General features: G+C 35.0%; 1 protein-coding gene across 1 annotated transcript; it reads right to left on the bottom strand.

Moving 5' to 3' along the window:
- Positions 1-201: 201 nt before the first annotated feature.
- Positions 202-17355, bottom strand: LOC123543365 (uncharacterized). Its single transcript, XM_053537683.1, has 13 exons — positions 17239-17355; positions 12150-12321; positions 11220-11282; positions 10868-10954; positions 9427-9665; positions 7730-7951; positions 5922-6145; positions 4676-4790; positions 4180-4245; positions 3675-3740; positions 3112-3153; positions 2525-2633; positions 202-963 (listed from the first exon to the last, which is right to left on the bottom strand). The coding sequence occupies exons 1-13, from the start codon at positions 17353-17355 to the stop codon at positions 890-892; spliced, it is 1596 nt and encodes a 531-aa protein (XP_053393658.1). The 3' UTR covers positions 202-889.
- Positions 17356-20815: the final 3460 nt, after the last annotated feature.

Raw genomic sequence — 20815 nt, 5'->3', positions numbered from 1 at the left:
GATACAAGTTGTGTGCAAGTTTGGTTAAAATCAAATCATAAATGAAACATCTATCTTGCAGACAAGAAATTTTGTTGACGCACAGACTGGACTGGTGATCACAAAAGCTCACCTTGTCACTATGTGACAGGTGAGCTAAAAATGTCTATATCTAAAATCAAACATGCATGAAGTACTCAGTTAATATAAATAGGTGTTGAACTTGAACATCATGTAAAAGGATTAGATTCATTTAAATAAAACTAAGTCTGTACTAATGACATCATTAAAGAAATTACTGATATTTTTCGGATTTTTGAAAATCATTAAATTAATTCAGAAATAAATGCTACACTTCTACTACTATGTACTAATTATCAACACCCATTAATCATACTTAGAATACCATAATTATACTAACACAGATTTAATACAACTTTTAATGAATTCTTGATATGATAACATCTTCTATTTTCAAAACAAATACATGTAACTGAATTATGATATAAAAAACAGCATGTATAGATATCACATTAATTTTTTTTTTTTGTTCTATCTATCTTTTTATAACATTTCATCATATACACAGTGCGCCCAATCACGTGATCGCGCTACGTCTTTTTAGCTCGAAAGTAAAAGCGGAAAGGTAAAAAAATTATAAACCAGGGCGTAAGTTTTATATTCAATATATTGTGTTAATTCCATGCACATGACTCGACACCTAATTGAAAGTGCTACCCCCGTAACTACGATTTCCCCACCAAAGCCTTCTCGTTTTAACGCTAATCCTGTTCAACCACTTTCGACATTGTGCGCTTACTGTGCAAGTCAATTCAAATGACGTAGCACGATCACGTGATTGGGCACACTGATACAGCATAAAATCAAAAGCAAATGCAAATTGTTCAAATCACTTTTTCTGTTTGATGTCCATATCAGATACTTCTGTTACAACACCATCCTCTACATAGCGGACTGTATACTCTGAAAGTGAAGAAAAGAATATTTCTGTTATAATGCTTCTACATACAAATAAAATAAAACATAAATATAGCCACAATAAAATTCAAAATATCATGTTTACCATGTCAGTTAAAATTAGAAGTAATAATATCTATCTAACAATCAATTTGTTTGTTTTGGGTTTAATGCCATTTTTCAACAGTATTACAGTCTGGTAATGGTTTGCAGTTAGCCTTACCAGTGTTCCTAGATTCTGTACCAGTACAAGAGGGTCATGATGGCCCTATATCGCTCACCTGAGTTAAGTTACTAGCTTGAACAAATTTCTTTGCTAAAGATTCAAAACAAGAAAGTAGGTCAGTAGGTGACATTTGCTGTTTTAAGTTAAGTGTACAAAACTGTGCATGTCATCCAGATTTCAAGGCTGTATCTTAAAAAAGCAAGAAAGTAGGTCAGAAGGTCAAGGTCACAGTCAGGTGACCATAATCACTTGGGGCCATTAGGTAAATATAATTAAACAGTATGAAATATGATATGAGATAAGTATTTTTTCCTATATAACTCGTATATCAGCTAAGATCAAGTTTGCAAGTTTGGTTAAAATCAAATCATAAATGAAGCTGCTATTGTGCAGACAAGGTCAAAATAGCTAATTTTGGCCCTTTCAGGGGCCATAACTCTGGAACCCATTAAGGGATCTGGCCGGTTCAAGAAAGGAACCGAGATCTTATAGTGACACAAGTTTTGTGCAAGTTTGATTAAATTCAAATCATAAATGAAGCTGCTATTGTGCAGACAAGGTTAAAACAGCTACTTTTGGCCCTTTCAGGGGCCATCACTCTGGAACCCATAATGGAATCTCGCCAGTTCAAGAAAGGAACCAAGATCTGATGGTGATACAAGTTGTATGCAAGTTTGGTTAAAATGAAATCATAAATGAAGCTGCTATTGTGCGGACACGGTCAAAATAGGTAATTCTGGCCCTTTCAGGGGCCATAACTCCGGAACCCATAATGGAATCTGGCCAGTTCAAGAAAGGAAGCAAGATCTTATGGTGATACAAGTTGTGTGCCAGTTTAGTAAAAATCAAATCATAAATAAAGCTGCTATTGTGCAGACAAGGTCAAAATAGCTAATTTTGGCCCTTTCAGGGGCCATAACTCTGGAACCCATAATGGGACCTGGCCAGTTCAAGAAAGGAATCGTGATCTTATGGTGATACAAGTTGTGTGCATGTTTGGTTAAAATAAAATCATAAATGAATCCACTATCGTGCAGACAAGAAATTGTTGACGCACGGACTGACGAAGGACGACGGGTGATCACAAAAGCTCACCTTGTCATTATGTGACAGATGAGCTAAAAAAGCCTGTTATCCGCAAGTAATGCCAACTTCCTCACATGAATCAGAGGTGGAGGAAACATGAATCAGAGGTGGAGGAAGAAAGATTTCAGACACAACATCTTTTCTCAAATTGTCACAGAGAACAAACGCCTCACCCAGCAATCAAACTCACGACCCTGTGATCCATAGACTAACGCTCTATACAAAGTCACAGTGTATTTTTCCTAAAAAACTTACTTTGCGTGCTTGCACTGAACTTCATCACTTTTGCTGGATATGCAATGCCATCAACATACCGAGCCCAAACAACATCCCCAACACTCACTCCATCACTTGTGAACTTAACCTGAATAAAGAAAAAAATGATGTATTAGTTAATTTATGTAACACACGAAGTACACAGGGTAACAAAACCAGGTATGTTCCACACATTTGAAACTTATAATGTCTTTCTCTATTATCTGGTGTTTGCTTGATTTTTTTAATTGCTGCTTTTCAGCAGAATGTTCTAGCCTTGTTCAGTGTTCATGGAACCAGCTCAGTCCTAGTATCAGTCTACACAATATCTCAAAATGATGAATTAATGCCAAACATGTTGTCATCTGTCACAGAATATTCATCTCCCCCATGGGATTTTTTTGTTGGGGGAAGGGGGTCAAAACTATGACATCCTGATTTGCAGCCTTTTGCTGTATCTACTGAGTTAATAAGACAGGCTCAAATAAACAAACACTCTTTTCATTGAATCAAAATCTAGAATTAAAGGTAAATGGTAAGGCTACTGCAATTAACATTACATTGAAAAAGGAACACTTTTTGCATACCTTCTTTCTTGATTTCACTTCCTCTGACTCGACTCTCTGTCTCTGAAAATAATTAGACGTACATAAGACATTACAAAATAATACTACTTTATAAACCTTTCTTATACTACAAAACTAATATCTTTCAAGTTATAATCACGTTCTTGCAAACATTACAAATAGAATAATTTTTATTTACACTTGTTAAATTAATGCCTTTTCAACAAAAAAATCCGTATCTTTATCTATAGGAACATGTGTATCTTTTTGATCAGATGCTAATTTATTATGCATTGCTTTATTACTTCTATAAGAATTTATTTACTTAATTATTGGTATCAATTATTTACATGTACATGAATTTTTTCATTATAACACGTTACAAGTAATACACGTGACGTCCTTCACATTTTACTATGGTCTCTTTCCCGCTATTTTAGCATAACGTAACATACTCTGTATGACGTTATTTCCATTTTTTATTACTATCATTATTCCCTGAAGAAGGCATGCAGCTGAAATGTTGGAACTACAGTAAAGTTTGAAACTTTCAGTGTGTTTGGTCTGATCTACTTCATTATTACCTTTTCAACTGAAATACTGTTCTTTGTCTTTCCTGTGCTGTCTGTGCTAATCTGGGATTTCATCATCTGTAATGTATCACATTACATCAGTAAGTCATACATACACATTATACATTTACAAAGCTATAGCTATCATAAACTGTAATTACTTTGCAAATGGTGCATAAAAAACAAAATTGTTCACTGTTGTAGGCTTCTACACAGCAAGACTGACAATAACATTTACTGAAATAAGCTCTTTATTCAACAAAAGTTCTAAATCCTTAGTATTATTTTTTATTTTGAAGGCATTCATAAATTTTCTTTGTATCCTGGCAACTGGAAATGTTTCCAAAACTGGTTTACTCTTTGTGCATAAATACAGTTTAAATATTTTATTATTTCAGAAGCAGTCTGGTGCAGAAATATAAAATGTTCACAAAGATAATAAATTGAATGCCTTTTTTAGCTCAAAGTAATAAAATGCATCATTAATGTTTCACTTATTAATAAATGTTTCTTATACCTCTCTAAGTCTGTTGCATTCCTCTTCAAGTTTAACAATCACTGCCTCTTTTTCCTGAACTGCTTTCTGAAAAGTATATTAAAGTCAATGTCTGAAAACTGTAAATCTAATAAAAGTAAATTACTCAACAGTTTGCACATTTTTGATGTTTCCGCACACAAACCCATAACACAATCTTTCCCTTAATTTCATTACTTAATGATCTTAGTATGACCAGTTTGAACTTTCACTGTTTACAGAACTCCTTTAATGGTTTTAAGCAGAATTTATTTTTCTTATAGATGGCATTTCATAGTTATCTAACTTTATAAACCTCTGACAGCACCAAGTATATGTTTTCTTCAGAAATTAGATCCCAGATAAAATAACAAAAATTGCATTTTTTAAAGAAAATTACGTATGACAAAGTGGTATTTATCATCCACAATTATGATTACACAAAATGGAACTTGTTTACCATAGAAATGAATGCATAGTAAATCAGATGAGTCATTACCTTCAAGATTTCATTTTCTTTGCTCAAAAGCTCCACTTGATGAATATCCTTTTCACTGTCAGCATCTTCTTGGATGGTCACAGGACAACTCTTGTTTACTTGTGTGAGGCTTCTACTGAAAAATACAAATTTGATGATTTTATCAGTTGTTCATCACAAACTAGTATTATAGTTTGACCATCAGTGACTCTGTGTCAGGAGAGATCTTTGTGACATCATGCATCTTTTTCAAATGAATAACTGTTTTAAATGACATATAATTTTAATCAAAACTTTTAGAAAACTAAGCGGTCATAATTAATCAATTCTATTTCGAAATAATAATTAAAAGTCATTAGTAAGTTGCTTATTTTATTAAAGAACATATTGATATAAAATGTGTTTCAAGAAAGTTTAGGTCATTAGAAAAACATCACTGTTTACAAAAAAACATGGATGTTTGACTTTTTCTAAAATTCTCAGTTCTAAAACTAGAAAATACAACGGATTTGTATACAAACATGATCTCTCCTATTGAGAAACTGTATTATGCTCACAAGGAAAGTCCTTTCTTACCAGCATTTTGTTCAAATATACAAATCAAAGCCTTTCCAGCTTAACATCATTATCTTGCTCTCATTACATTACATGAAAAAGTGATAGTAATCAATGATATTTTACATTCCATCTATCTTTGAGTAAAAAGCTCTGGTTCTTCAAGTTTTAGCTAACAAAATTCACTTTTCTTATTTTAGCTATTTATGATCCTTCTTTTCACTATTACTAAAATACAAGTTGCTTTTTATCTCTCTAAAACATTACATGAAGTAAGATGATAAATAGGAGCCTCCGTGGCTGAATGGATAAGGTCTCTCAGACTTCAAATCACTTGCCCCTCATCAATGCTAGGGTTCGAACCATTATCGGGGCTTTGAATTCATCATGTGTGGAAGCCATCCAGCTGGCTTACGAAGGTCGTGGTTCTACCCAGGTACCCGCTAGTGATGAAATAATGCACGAAGGGGCACCTGAGGCCTTCCTCCACCATCAAAGTTGGAAAGTCGCCATATGACCTTTAACTGTGTCCTTGTGACATTTAACCCAACAAAACAAATAAGATGATGTATATTTTCTACAAAAGACTGCTTGTTCAGTTTTTTTGCTAATCTGAAATTTCTACACATCCTTTCTAAAAAAATTCACAAAATCCTGAAAAGATCAGTAGATATAATAATAAATTGAAAACAAACAACTTAAATTAACTTACACTGATTCCTTGTAGTTTGTCAACCCTTCTTTTAGATAGGTGTCTAATAAACGTTTTCTCTTCTCCTCATCTTTGACTTTTAGCCAACTGGTGAAGAACGTCTGCTTCATTGGCTTCTTTTCTTTCCATTTGGCTTCCACTTCCAATACTTTCATCCAGACATCATCAGAAACCTTCGCCACACCTTCATGAGTCTTGAGGTTGTGTCGGACTTCTGTTATATTCTGAAGGCAAAATACCATAAATTTATAGGAATATTGACAGTTAAAGTTTATTTATGTAGGATCCTTATATTGCAACTGACCTAAATTAAGTTAATGACTTTATGGCATGACCTATGTAATAGTGTACCTCCTTTTAAAGAGTATTCAATTTCTACAATAAACCTACTTTGACTTCAATTTTTCAGAGGGCACAGGTTCAAGCCCCACTGGGACCAAATTTCACCCCTTATAAATATTCCTCTTTTTCTAGTTAATTTTTACTTTTTTCAAGACTAATTACTGATTATTGTACAAAAGTGGAATGTTTTTATTTGATAAATGATTTCTTTTTGTTCAAAGTGAATTTACCTCTGAAACAGAAATGGACAGAGTTAGACATCTTTAAAAATACTGCGTTACATGCAGTTAAAGTTTTCTATTTTGCATTTACTCTTTAGATTACATATTCTGAAAGAAACAGAGGTAGGTTTTACTTCTGCCCCAAGGTTATCTTTTATTCTAACACCATCTGCAGCAATCACTATAATAAACATATAGTGAAATAGCCTATACATACATCCTCAATAAAATATGATTCCCCTACGATTGTAACATAAGACATTGGACTGCTGTTCCATTAACAATGACAGTACCAAACGGTTGAAAACAACATGTCAAAAACATAATTACAATAAAAAGTCTTACCAACTTTTGAGTAGGGACTTAAAACAAGTTTTGATCTCTATCAGTGAATTGAATTAGCTCAATAATGATTAAGCTTCAATAATATCATACATGTTTGACATAACGTTTGACATCATGATAATGTGACGTCATACAAAAGTGAAGCTCGTAACTTGTATCAAACTAATTGGATTATTCTGGCCATAATAGTTTGCGAACGGTTAGATTACTAATTAATAAATACTTCTCAAAATTCTGATAAAAGAAGAAACAAATATCTAGATATGTGTCGTTGATTATGCAACACTTTTTCATGGGGATAAATTGTAACAGCATATGATCCGAATGATGTTTTATGCTCAAAAGGTAGTACTGAAAATTGATTCTTTTACATCTTTAAATAAATTCCATTTTATGGTAAAACTTCATGATATCAATTTAATGACATCTCTATTCTATATATCTAATGATATAAATGAAACATATTTTTGTACGATATTTATTTAATGATTTATTGATATAATATAAGGTAATTTCACATATTAAACAAGAGAGCCAGTCTATAACAAAATATGTCCATCCAAATATTTGAGTTATTCAAGGGCCAAAATCCAGGCAACTTGGGGCAATTTGGATGGTTATCAAACTTGGCCGAGATATGCCTACAAACATTGTCAGAAAGTCTGGTGAATATCAGATGAAAACTGTTCGACTTAGCAAGCAGACATACTTTTCATCACAGGTGTTCACATTATACACCCAACTCTTTCAGTGACGGACTTAATAAAAATCATAGTGATTTCAGATACATTTTGCATAAAAGAAAATCCTATGATCTGACTTTTTTAGGAAAATGATGGACAGGTTTTGAACATTTGTCTTAACTTAAAGTAAGGACACGTAAACCTAATAATTAATTACCTTAAGGTTGAAGACATGCCTCATTGCTTCTCTCGCCTGTGAAGGATTACTGGTCATCAACTTTCTGATGAGCCGGACTTCGTCCATGAAGCACATCTCTAGTGCCTGCTTGTCTACAACATTATGTTGTATTCCTAGACTCAGGCACTCTTGGTCATCGATGTTTGCATGAACCTCGACCCTAAGCTCATCTAACTTCCATAGGCCCCTCTTTCTCAGTGTCTGTAATAATGATAAGCAAATAGAATATTTTAAATAATTATTAATGACCAAGTTTTGAACTAGGCCTAGGAATCTACAAGATTAACATTCTGACCATGTTTCAAGAGGTTAGCATAGTCATAACAAGAGCTGTCACTATTGGTGACAAATGCCCCCGAAGTAGGCCCAAGAATGCCACAGCTGTATTTGCAAAAAAAACCCACATATTATTGTGACCTTGACCTAAGAGGCTTCGGTCATAAGTGTGACACATCTTCTCAATGTAAATTATCATTTGTGTCAAATTATTTCAAATCCCTTGATAAATGGCAGAGTTATGAACCAGACAAGATACACCTTTGACTTCTAAGTGTGACCTTGACCTTGGAGCTAGAAGTCTGAGTCTTACTCATGACATGTCGTCTCATTATAAAGAACATTTATGCCAAGTAATTTTAAAATGCCTTAATGAATGGCAGAGTTATGGACCAGACACGAAACATACCCTGTTAATCTTTGACTTGCAAGTTTTACCTTGACCTTGGAGCTAGGAGTCTGGGTCTTGCGCATGACACTTTTTCTCATTATGGTTAACATTTATGCCAAGGATGGCAGAGTTATGGACCAGACACGAAACAGACCATGTTAACCTTTGACCTCTAAGTGTGATCTTGACCTTAGAGCTAGGGGCCTGGATCTTGCGCATGACACTATGTCTCATTATGGTGAACATTTATGCCAAGTTATTCCAAAATCTCCTTATGGATGGAAGAGTTACAGCCTGGACAGACAGTGCGATTTTAAAATAGTGTAAAAAGGTCGATTTTTCGGTAATTCAAAAGCCAAAACTCCAAAATGCTTAGCAGATTTGGCTAGTTATCAAACTTGGTCAAGGTCTCATGGTCAAACACATTTTGTTCAAGTTTAGTGAAGATCTGATGAAAAATGTTTGACTTAGAGTGTGGACAAGAGTAAAAAGCCCGATTTTTGGTAATTCAAGGGCTGTAACTCCAAAATGCTTAAACCGATTTGGCTAGTTATCAAACTTGGCCGAGGTTTTGTGGTCAAACACATTTTGTTCAAGTATGGTGAAAATCGGATAAGAAATGTTTGACTTAGAGTGTGGACAAGCTTTGTGACAGACAAACAGACTGACTCTTGGACACACAGACTGGAGTAAATCAATATGTCTCCCACATCACTGTGTGGTGGGAGACAAAATGAAGTCTCTATATGGCTGCAAAAGCCAAAGAAGCACATTCTGGCCCTTAAAGGGGCCATAACTCTGGAACCTACAATTGTATCTGGTCAGTTTTCGAAAGGAACTGAGATATTAAGTCAATTCAAGTGATGGTCCCTAAAGTGGATGCATCAGGACAATTCTTGTTCGGGAGTACTTTGTGTCTTTCACCTTCATTCTTCTTTCCATCTTTGATATAAAAGTTTTTGCCTGTAACACAACTTAAACAAAATTTCAAGAAAAGTTAGTCTGTTACCTGCAAAGCAATCCTAGTGTGGTTACCACCTAGCACTTCCACTGTACACCCACCAGGTTTACTAGCCATTTCTATGCTTCCATCTACCAACAGGCCGACAAGGATCTTATATTGGGATTGAACTCTATTCTTCAGGAACGCCTCCTCAAGCTCCTTAACATGTGAAGTTAGGACTGGTCGTACTGCCCGCCCATCCATTGGCCCAACAAGATTGTCCAAGTGTACGGAGACACACTCTACTGAAATGAAATAAAACAAAACATTGTCCAGTTATGCATGATGCTATGAAACTGACACTTCTATTTATAACAGACATTAAGAGCATTTTCGACTTGTGCACTTAAGCTCTGGGCATGCAGCAGTAAACTTTGCTTGCTTAGTCAGTTCCAAAAGCATTACTCTGCTGGTCTGGAGTTAAAAATGCACATCAAACACAATATACACCAGAAAATGTTCAATAAATAATGATCTTACAAAAAAAAACTTGCTTTTTGCCCATATGGCTAGGTGTAAAAAAATCTTTTGACTTCAGAAACCATTTTAGAATATTTTTACCATGGTTTATGTTTATGTGTATCGCCATTCTAGACCAAGTTTACCTGTGCGGAAGTTAGCGGGGGTGGGGGGGGGGCTACAGTAGCTGAGTAGGTCAGAGATTATTTAAGCAAATGGCCATTTAGCTCACTCTACTTACACTAGAAACTCTAGTAAGATAGCAGGAAACGCCCTAATACTACTTCTTTGGTAAACAATTTTGATATCACAAATTCAAACCGAAAAACAGTCTAAGACAATGAGAACTAAGATGACGAAGTTTTAAGACATTAACATGATTAATGTCATTTCTGCAAATTCATGCCATAATCTTTCCTACAAAGTATACTTCAATTAAACTTGAGTTTTTGAAACAAATTTATTCCAGGATTTTTTATATAAATATAACTAGGTTGCCATAGTCACAAAATATGCTCGTTGGGAGCTTAATAAATGAAGTCACAGTGACCTTGACATTTGACCTATTGACCTTGAGCTAAAATGAGTGTCATGGGTGACCTGCATATAAAGTTTGGTGACAAAAAGCAGAAACATTCATGACAACCCAATAAAAGAAAACGAGTGGTCTCTTTCAACAACAGAGGGATCTGCCAAATAAAAACAAGAGCACTGCAATACAGAGTAATATACATAAAGCAAAGTCATAAAATTATGACTTTTGACCCCTAATTGTGGCCTTACCTTGAAGCAAGACATCCAAAACATGCACTCTGCACGTTATCTCGTTAGGTTGAACACTTGTGTCAAGTTTCTTTGAAACCCTTCAAGGGCTTGACATCTTAAAATTTTCTATTGTCGAACAATCTAGAGTCTGGATAGAAGTTCTTTATTGACTTTTAACGCTCTAGCTGATTTCTATACTTTAAAATAATGTAATATAAAATACCTTTAGAGGACTGTTCTGTAGATGTTTCTGATTCAGAGTTACTCACATCACTTTCAACTGACAGTGCCATAACAGATGACATAGAACCTGTAGAAACAAAAAAATACAGACTTATAGAAATGAAATCAATTATTCTTGCGCATTTTCCCTTGCACTAATGAATATTTAAATTAATTATCAGTTTCCAGACAAAAATTGAGGTATGTTCCTTAATATATTATTATATGATTAACCAAATACAATTTATCGTCTGATGATTCATCCTTATTTGGATGTTTTTAAACTTCTAGCTAAATCTTGTAGATTTAAAACACTGTTTTTAACTATTGCATGAAATTATGAAGTATCTAACCTTCACTTTGGGTAGATGATGAATCTGTGTGATCACAACATGAACTGTCTCTAAGGGTTGTAACTGGAAAAATAGAAAAGCACAATCATTGAACAATAAGTGTTATAAGTGTTATTTATCAATCACTGCAAGTGAAGGAATACATTGAACAGTAAGTTTTCTTTATCGATCACTGCAAGTGAAGGAACACATAAAAGATTCAGCAGCTGCATGCTTCCGTGTTACTGCACACCATTAAATTTCTACAACCTCATAAGGCCTAAAAAAATTTTGTTTCCGGTATCCCGACCTACCCAAAATTTTTGGCCCGACCCCTAATGTTTTTATGGCCTAAGTGGAGAATATATTTTTTAACTTTTTAACAAAAAGTTGCAAAACTGCACTTTTTATGCTTTAAACATGGCCAGTGATGTTACAAATCAACTTACTGATGCTCTAAAGGCATAACCTCCTTATTTGGTAAAATTTTTTGACACAAAAATAATTCCTGAATAAAAAAGTTTTCAAAAAAAAAAAATCAAAAAAATCCGACCTACCTACCCTAATTTTTTTAGCATGTTACCAGAAACAAATAATTTTTTTTTAGGCCTAAACCTTAATCTACTACAACTTTTAAATAGGTGACAAAATTTGTATGCTGGGTAGTAAAATTAAAATCCTTGAACCCTTTAATTAATATTCTGGGCTCATCCCAATGAGTATGAATTAATTTATTATGTGATGTGTTTATTCTCACCTGTGATAATTATGGAGTTACAGGTTTATAAACTTTAAAATATGGCTAAATAACCTTGGTCTAAAAGCAGTACCAATTATAATTTTTGCAAGCTGAAGTTGAAAATGTATGCTTTCTGTTTTGTACACTCATCATCTACACGATAGTGTTGTAAATAACTTAGTAAAAAACAAAATCAAATACACAAAACTTACCAACATCGTTAAATGTGCTCACAAAAGAACTTCTGGAAGAAAGGCAGTCTTTGAACTTCTCACTCAACTGATTTCTGCTCGGTTTGAAGTTTCTAAGAGAATACTCCCTCTTTTCACCCTCTACGAAAGATACCTGTAAGGCAGAAAAATGAAAATGGTAATTTAAAGTATACTATAATGTTGAATTTCTTACAATAATTTAAGGCATTGGCTTATTTTCAGCCGACTCGATCCATGCATACTGAGTATGATGTAAGTAGAGTTTAAGCAGCATTTCGCATACTGATGCGTGAAGAAAGTCAAGGTAATTAATTTACACCAGATTTCCCTATTATACAAGTCATATTCCAAATAACAGCATATTTTGAGATCTGACTGTTGCTGTTAAAAGAGTGATGATGCGGTCTCTAAAATTTATTATTTCAGACCTAAAAAAATTAAACACATGGAATGCGCTTTTCATTCAGGTATGAGGTGATACAAAAGAAACCAGTAATGTGTGGTTTAAAATATATTCATGTCTTTTAACTTACAATAACCTACAGTCCAGAAAGGCCAAAATTTTCTCGTATTGGACTAGTGTCCACGGCAAGTTACATAATGAATGGGACATCTCTTCTCATTCCTTAATTCAAGGAGATGACCAGGACTGGATTACTTCCCTTGTATCAGCATAATTAAAATTTAATGTAACAGATCAGTAAAATTAAAAACAGAAAATGAAAATATCAGAGTGAGCGCTAAGGTACGGTGGTATGTTTAGGACATGCAATTATTTTTTTAGGATTAAATTATCTTGAGCGATCAACATCTTATCTCGTGCGCACGACATCTTATCTTGAGCGATCAACATCTTATCTTGAGCGATCAACATATTATTTCGTGCGCACGACATCTTATCTTGAGCGATCAACATCTTATCTCGTGCGCACGACATCTTATCTTGAGCGATCAACATCTTATCTCGAGCGATCAACATATTATCTTGAGCGATCAACATATTATCTTGAGCGATCAACATCTTATCTCGAGCGATCAACATATCATCTTGAGCGATCAACATCTTATTTCGTGCGCACGACATCTTATCTTGAGCGATCAACATCTTATCTCGAGCGATCAACATATTATCTTGAGCGATCAACATATTATCTTGAGCGATCAACATATTATCTTGAGCGATCAACATCTTATCTTGAGCGATCAACATCTTATCTCGTGCGCACGACATCTTATCTTGAGCGATCAACATAATATCTTGAGCGATCAACATCTTAATTCGTGCGCACGACATCTTATCTTGAGCGATCAACATCTTATCTCGAGCGATCAACATATTATCTTGAGCGATCAACATCTTATCTCGAGCGATCAACATATTATCTTGAGCGATCAACATCTTATCTTGAGCGATCAACATCTTATCTCGTGCGCACGACATCTTATCTTGAGCGATCAACATATTATCTTGAGCGATCAACATCTTATTTCGTGCGCCCGACATCTTATCTTGAGCGATCAACATCTTTTCTCGAGCGATCAACATATTATCTTAAGCGATCAGCATATTATCTTGAGCGATCAACATATTATCTCGAGCGATCAACATCTTTTCTCGGTCATCTTATCAATATCTATTAAGGACCTTTGTGTGAATTCAGATCATTAGTAAAAACATACGGCTGCCACCGTTTTTGTTTTTATTTAGATTATACTTATAACCGTTTCACATGTTTGCAGGGTTAGACATTTAAATACGGTAACTGATTAAAAAGGCAGCAAAAAATCAGTGATGATGCAAAGAAATAAATTTAAGTCCTTGACAAAGAAAATAGTATGTAGGCTTCGCTATGGAAACCCTGGAGGGACAATTGATTCCCGTACTTTCCACTTCTGACTTCTAACTTTTGCACTTCTCACTTCCAACTTCTTGACTTCCTACTTCCTACTTCTAACTTCCACACTTCTGACTTCTAACTTCCGCACTTCTGACTTCCAACTTCCCGACTTTCGACTTCTGACTTCCAACTTCCACACTTCTTACTTCTGACTTTTGACTTCTTACTTCCTTCTTCTAACTTTCGCACTTTTGACTTCTAACATCCGCACTTCTGACTTCCAGCTTCCTGACTTCATACTTACGACTTCCAACTTCCACACTTCTTACTTCCGACATCCAAAAAAGGAAAGTTGGCAGTCATAAGTGCGGAAGTTGGAAGTCATGAAGTTAGAAGTCAGAAGTGTGGAAGTTAGAGGTCAGAAGTGCGATAGTTAGAAGAGGGAAGTAAGAAGTCAAGAAGTCGGAAGTAAGAAGTGTGGAAGTTGGAAATCAGAAGTCGGAATGCAGTAAGTTAGAAGTCAGAAGTGCGGAAGTTAAAAGTCAGAAGTGCGGAAGTTAGAAGAGGGAAGTAAGAAGTCAAAAAGTCGGAAGTAAGAAGTGTGGAAGTTGGAAATCAGAAGTCGAAAATCTGGAAGTTAGAAGTGCGGAAGTTAGAAGAAGCAAGTAAGAAGTCAAGAAGTCGGAAGTAAGAAGTGTGGAAGTTTGAAATCAGAAGTCGAAAGTCAGGAAGTTGGAAGTCAGAAGCGTGGAAGTTAGAAGTCAGAAGTGCGGAAGTTAGAAGTAGGAAGTAGGAAGTCAAGAAGTTGGAAGTGAGAAGTGCAAAAGTTAGAAGTCAGAAGTGGGAAGTACGGAAATCAATTGTCCCTCCAGGGCTTCCATACTTCGCCCATATATTAAACGATTTTCCTTGTTTTCCCTTAATTCATACATGCAACTTTTCTGCGCGAATTTATCAGTCGAACTGAAATTTGTTGCTGTTCTAACATGCAGTATGCATCATTGGTTATGTTCATTTGATTTTGAAGAAAGGATGACCAATTATATGCATTGCTTTCCCAGTTGATGTGATAAACTTGTACATGTACTTGTGGGAAGTTTAAATAACAGCGGAATAGGCGGGACCCTAATTAACAACTTGTCCGTATGTTTTACTGATGACCTAAATGCACACACAAAGGGCCTTAATATATATAAATAAGATGTCGTGCGCTCGAGATAAGATGTTGATCGCACAAGATAAGATGTTGATCGCTCGAGATAAGATGTTGATCGTTCAAGATAATATGTTGATCGCTCGAGATAATATGTTGATCGCTCAAGATAAGATGTCGTGCGCACGAAATAAGATGTTGATCGCTCGAGATAAGATGTTGATCGCTCAAGATAATATGTTGATCGTTCAAGATAATATGTTGATCGCTCTATATAAGATGTTGATCGCTCAAAATAATATGTTGATCGCTCAAGATAATATGTTGATCGCTCAAGATTAGATGTTGATCGCTCGAGATAATATGTTGATCGCTCAAGATAAGATGTTGATCGCTCGAGATAATATGTTGATCGCTCAAGATAATATGTTGATCGCTCGAGATAAGATGGTGATCGCTCAAGATAAGATGTCGTGCGCACGAAATAAGATGTTGATCGCTCGAGATAAGATGTTGATCGCTCAAGATAATATGTTGATCGCTCGAGATAAGATGTTGATCGCTCAAGATAATATGTTGATCGCTCGAGATAAGATGTTGATCGCTCAAGATGATATGTTGATCGCACGAGATAAGATGTCGTGCGCACGAGATAATATGTTGATCGCTCAAGATAAGATGTTGATCGCTCAAGATAATATGTTGATCGCTCAAGATAAGGTGTTGAACGCTCGAGATAATATGTTGATCGCTCGAGATAATATGTTGATCGCTCGAGATAAGATGTTGATCGGTCAAGATAAGATGTTGTGCGCACGAGATAATATGTTGATCGCACGAGATAAGATGTCGTGCGCACGAGATAAGATGTTGATCGCTCAAGATAAGATGTCGTGCGCACGAGATAATTTAATCTTAAAAAAAAATAACATATGTCCTAAACATACCACCGTACTAAGGTTCTAAGTATAAGCAGATATTTTCTGTCCAATGATCATGGTTTCAATTAAAACATTGATGAATTTTTTTTATTAGCTCTACTTTATTTTCTGTCATTTCTTTTTTATTATAGAATTTCATTTGACTCATATACACTGCAGTTAAACATTACTCGCCTCATGGTTTATTACTGCTATGTACGTCCAAATAGAATTCACTAATGTACTCAACACTGTTAGCAGTTAAATGACCATAAAATAACAATCTTCAGAACATGACAAATGCATATACAATGTTTAAAGGCTAGATCTGTATTAATTTTCTGCGCCAACGTTTTAAATTGAATAAAATAGGGTTATTATAACAGTAGCTTGATCTGTGATGCAGTATTCGGCTCGAGTGGATTTTGACAGATCGGATCTCATGAGGTGCGCAATTTGCCAGATCCGATCTGGCAAAATCCACTCGAGCCGAATACAAAGTCCCAGATCTGGCTACTGTTATAATGACCCTTTTATTATATACCTGTACCATTTTGATTCTTGTTTTGTTCTTGAAAGAAATCTTCAATGTTTATCGATATTAAATGGAATTTAGTGAAGTTTTTATGTGCGCTATCTATAGTAATGTGTCGGATCATGCATATTAATGAAAAGAGTCCGGCAGCATGCAATACGGAAGGTACAATACGGATTTTTTGTCTGTCTGTTCATATTTAATTGTGAAAAACAAGCCGACTTTTTACAGAATTGATATAGGTATATAATAAAACTCTGTATTTTTCATGAACAATGAACCACAATTCATATTGACACAGTAAAATAAAAGTCAAACTTCGTCCCTTAAAAACAGTCAGTTTGGTCTGCCGAAAGGCCATTGTTCAGAATTCTGAGAGAGAATTCTGAACAATGGCCTTTCGGCAGACCAAACTGACCAATGGCCTTTCGGCAGACCAAACTGACTAAATACACCCATAGTTCCTGTATACATGAAATAAAGACCCGAATGCATACTCATTCCTAAAGTTTATATAAAAGGAAGTTTAGGCTAAACTTTCTTTATAACGCTAAAACACTAACTTTTTAAAGTCGTTTCTAACTAGAACCTAGATAAAAACGGATATATATACATGTCAAAAATTATCTTTTAAATGACTTACCATTACATTTCCAGCAACACCGGACGACTTAACTCTGGTCACAACCGTAGTTTTCTTCATACTTTTCAGTTCAAGTACATAAATGAACGAATCTTCCTCAAGAAAACACCAGGACATGATGATAGTCTACGTGTGCAAATTATGACGTGTTGATCTTTCAAAAGTTGCGTAGGTTATGCCTGCCGCAGTAGCAAAGTCACGTGACAAAAAGGGGTAGTGGGTGATTCCACTTTCTCAATTTAAATTAAAAAGAACGTATCTGATTGCGACCAAAATTATACTTATGATCAACCTATTCTTGTTATAATAAGCTTTATGAATAAAGAAAAAGTCATATTTATACGTATTTAAATAGTAAAGGAGTTAAGCCGTTCTGATTAACGGTAACCAGATCTCTCCTCAATTGTCAAATGGATTCGTCCAATTAATGCTGATTAGCGGCGTGAGATTGTCACGCGCCGGGTCAGCGGGTGGCATTTGTTTTATTCTGTGAAAATCAAAGAAGTGCCGCCAGTGATCAAGCTTTGGCGCTATCATGCGGTTTGTTTGGGTTTTTTTTTATCATTTCTGAAGCATCAGTCATGGAGACAGGGTCGCTGATGGTTTTGGTCGTCGTCGTCAACATCGGTGTTTGTACATTGATCAACGAAAGTGTAAGTACATGCATTTATTAGCTTATATTAATTTATTTTCTTCACATTTAGTCAGACAAGCTTACTGTCGTTGAGTGGCTACTTTTTAATTTCTGACATTTGTAGCCACCGCAGTTTGACTGTCAAACTCAAAAACAAACTGTATGCGTCGGATTCTAAAGTTCAGCGGGATGTTGAATACGACAGGCAATTCGTCGGGGGTTAGACTTGACTTAGAATTAAGTTGCATTTATTGTAACATGTATATAAGCATGACGAGAAACTGGGTACAGTTTTTCAAGACAATAAAATATTATTTTTCTTCTTCTTGATTGAATTACAAGAGATTGACGTTCGGCACAATCATGTGGCAATGCACTAACAGCAGTAAGCATGCTCAAGCTCCCGTCGTTTTCAGATGGTTCTCTTTATTTATTTTTTTTCCATGTCCGCGTTTATGCACTTAAAATATCATTTAAATTCTCAAATTATACTATGTACTGCAAAAAACTAGTTATAATAATTATTCCATCTACTCTTAAAGGGACATGCCTCCAGATCATCATCAAAATTGCATTTTTTTTTAAATAGATCTAGTATTGTTTATATATAGATTTTTCACTACATGTATGTTACAATTTAAGTACAGTTAAATTTCTTAATGTACTGTGGACAGAATTTAAACGGTATTAGATCTGTATTTCTTGCATACCAGACAGGGATTTCTGGTATTTTTGCCAGTGCTGGAAAAATCCATCTTACACCCCGGGGTGTAAGATGACTCTCGTGCTTTAAATGATGTATTACGAACTACATATATGTAGAAGATTTAATATTGTAGTAATTTATATTTTTTTTTAAAACAAACGGAATAAAAATTCAATACCTTGACAGTTCCTATTGGTTCCTCAGATAGTAATTATTTCTTGATTCAAATCACGTTATTTTATCAAAAATTCATAACGTTACGCTGCAACTGATAAGACAAAACCAGATTACTAAACATTGTTGTTTGTTTTGAAGCGTCATGACGTCTTTCCTGTTTACGGACGTTGGTTTCCCGTGCTTTGTTTAAATACACTGCCATAAGAAATAGTTCTAAAAAGAAAGCCGTTCGATTGATTTTATTTTTATTATTATTTCTTGAAATCGGTATGCAAGAAAAAGATTCTGTCACTGGTTATAGGTGCAGATGGAAATATCCGGCTCTCAGGTAACTGTTTAGGCGGTAACGAGGCTCCCAGCCGAGTTACCGCCTAAACAGTTACCCTCGAGGCTGGATATTCCCATCTGCACCTACAACCAGTTAAAGAATCTTATATTATCCTTTGCGATTACTGTAAAGAAAAATTAAGGCAGTGTTTCTTATTGGCCAGTGGCACTCCTGAATATTATGTACGTATACGTAAATTAATTTTCAGTGTACAAACCTGTATAGCACTACAAATATTATATATTTCTTAATTGATTTAATGACGAGCGTTTGACTGCATGTTCCAGTCCTAGTTTTTTTGTGTTTTTCTGTGTTTTTTTTTTGTTTTTTTTCAAATTTTATATGCAAACTTATCACTTTTCTGATCGAACATGAATTATTGGTATTTTTATGGTTAATTTATTGAAAATTATCCAATTCAGCCATTGTATATGTCGCAGGGTCATTTATACACTGACCATAGTTTATGTTTTCTATATGTTTATGTTCTGTATGTCCCGTATTGTCCTCCGTAGTCGGAGTATTGTATTAAGTCCGTTATCGTCTTGCGTAGTCTAATTGTTGTATTTAGTTATGTTTAGGCATTATTCTTCAGTCAATACACCTCATATAAATCATATCCAATAGTCCAGACTTTACCCATATCATTTATTCATAATTCACTAACTATAATAACTAACCGCATGGATGGGCCTCTCTTCTAATTTTCGATTTCCCGGTTAATTTGCACAACGCATGCGCACTTGGAATGAAATATTAATGGCGAAGGCCAAAGATTTTGTCTCTGACAATAAATAAATTATATACGCGCACATTTGTGTATTTTCCAGGTAATTTAGAACATTGTTTTTGATGCTGAATCATTTATCTACATTTTGCCATTCATCGGTTTTGTTATTTCTATGTATTAGCACTTGGAATGAAATATTAATGGCGAAGGCCACAGATATTGTCTCTGACAATAAATAAATTATATACGCGCACATTTGTGTATTTTCCAGACCCGATATCCCTTGCCCGAGTCTCGAACTCACAGGAGCAGCATCATACCAGTAATTAAGCCAGGGTATTTTGGACTGCGACAAATGGCGCCCAACATGGGACTTGGGCTGCCAAGGTGGTGCGAGGTCGACGAAATTTGAGGACGACCAGAGCGGTGTTTTTCCGAGTGACGTCATTACTGTACTATATAGTTTACACAGGGGATTTCCCAAGTATAAGTATTACACGTGAATGTAAACATTGTGTAAAATGAAGTATGTGGATTATTTTTCTAACAAATAGGCCTAAACAGTGAAAGATAATTTCATTTTTAAATAAATAAAACCATAGCTATGGATGTGAACAGTGCAATGCAGGAGTATGGAATGTGTAAACAGATTACACATTGAATCTACATGTACACATGTGTGACCTAAATTTTATCAAAGGATGACAGCTGTCATTAGTGTCAAATGTTATCTTCAATAGTCAACAGAATAGTGATTTAGAACTTCTGTGAAAACTTTAGTGAATGAATAGTGCTTGGAAATAAACTGCTTATAATCTCAGTGAATTTAAGTCTATATTTAGAATTTTAGGCTATAGGAATTTTATTGTTGTTTACATGTATGTTTTGACATTTGAGATCATGTTAACATTTCATTCTGTACTTTTCAGGTGTGTATCTTGTATCAGTGTTGTGTGAAAGTGGTCACAAGTCACAAGGTGTTGGGCAGTCTGTACACAAGCA

Source organism: Mercenaria mercenaria, chromosome 2, assembly GCF_021730395.1.
Source record: "Mercenaria mercenaria strain notata chromosome 2, MADL_Memer_1, whole genome shotgun sequence".
Lineage (NCBI taxonomy): Eukaryota > Metazoa > Mollusca > Bivalvia > Venerida > Veneridae > Mercenaria > Mercenaria mercenaria.
Note: the sequence above shows the minus strand (reverse complement) of the source record. Positions and strands in the feature narration are given on the sequence as shown.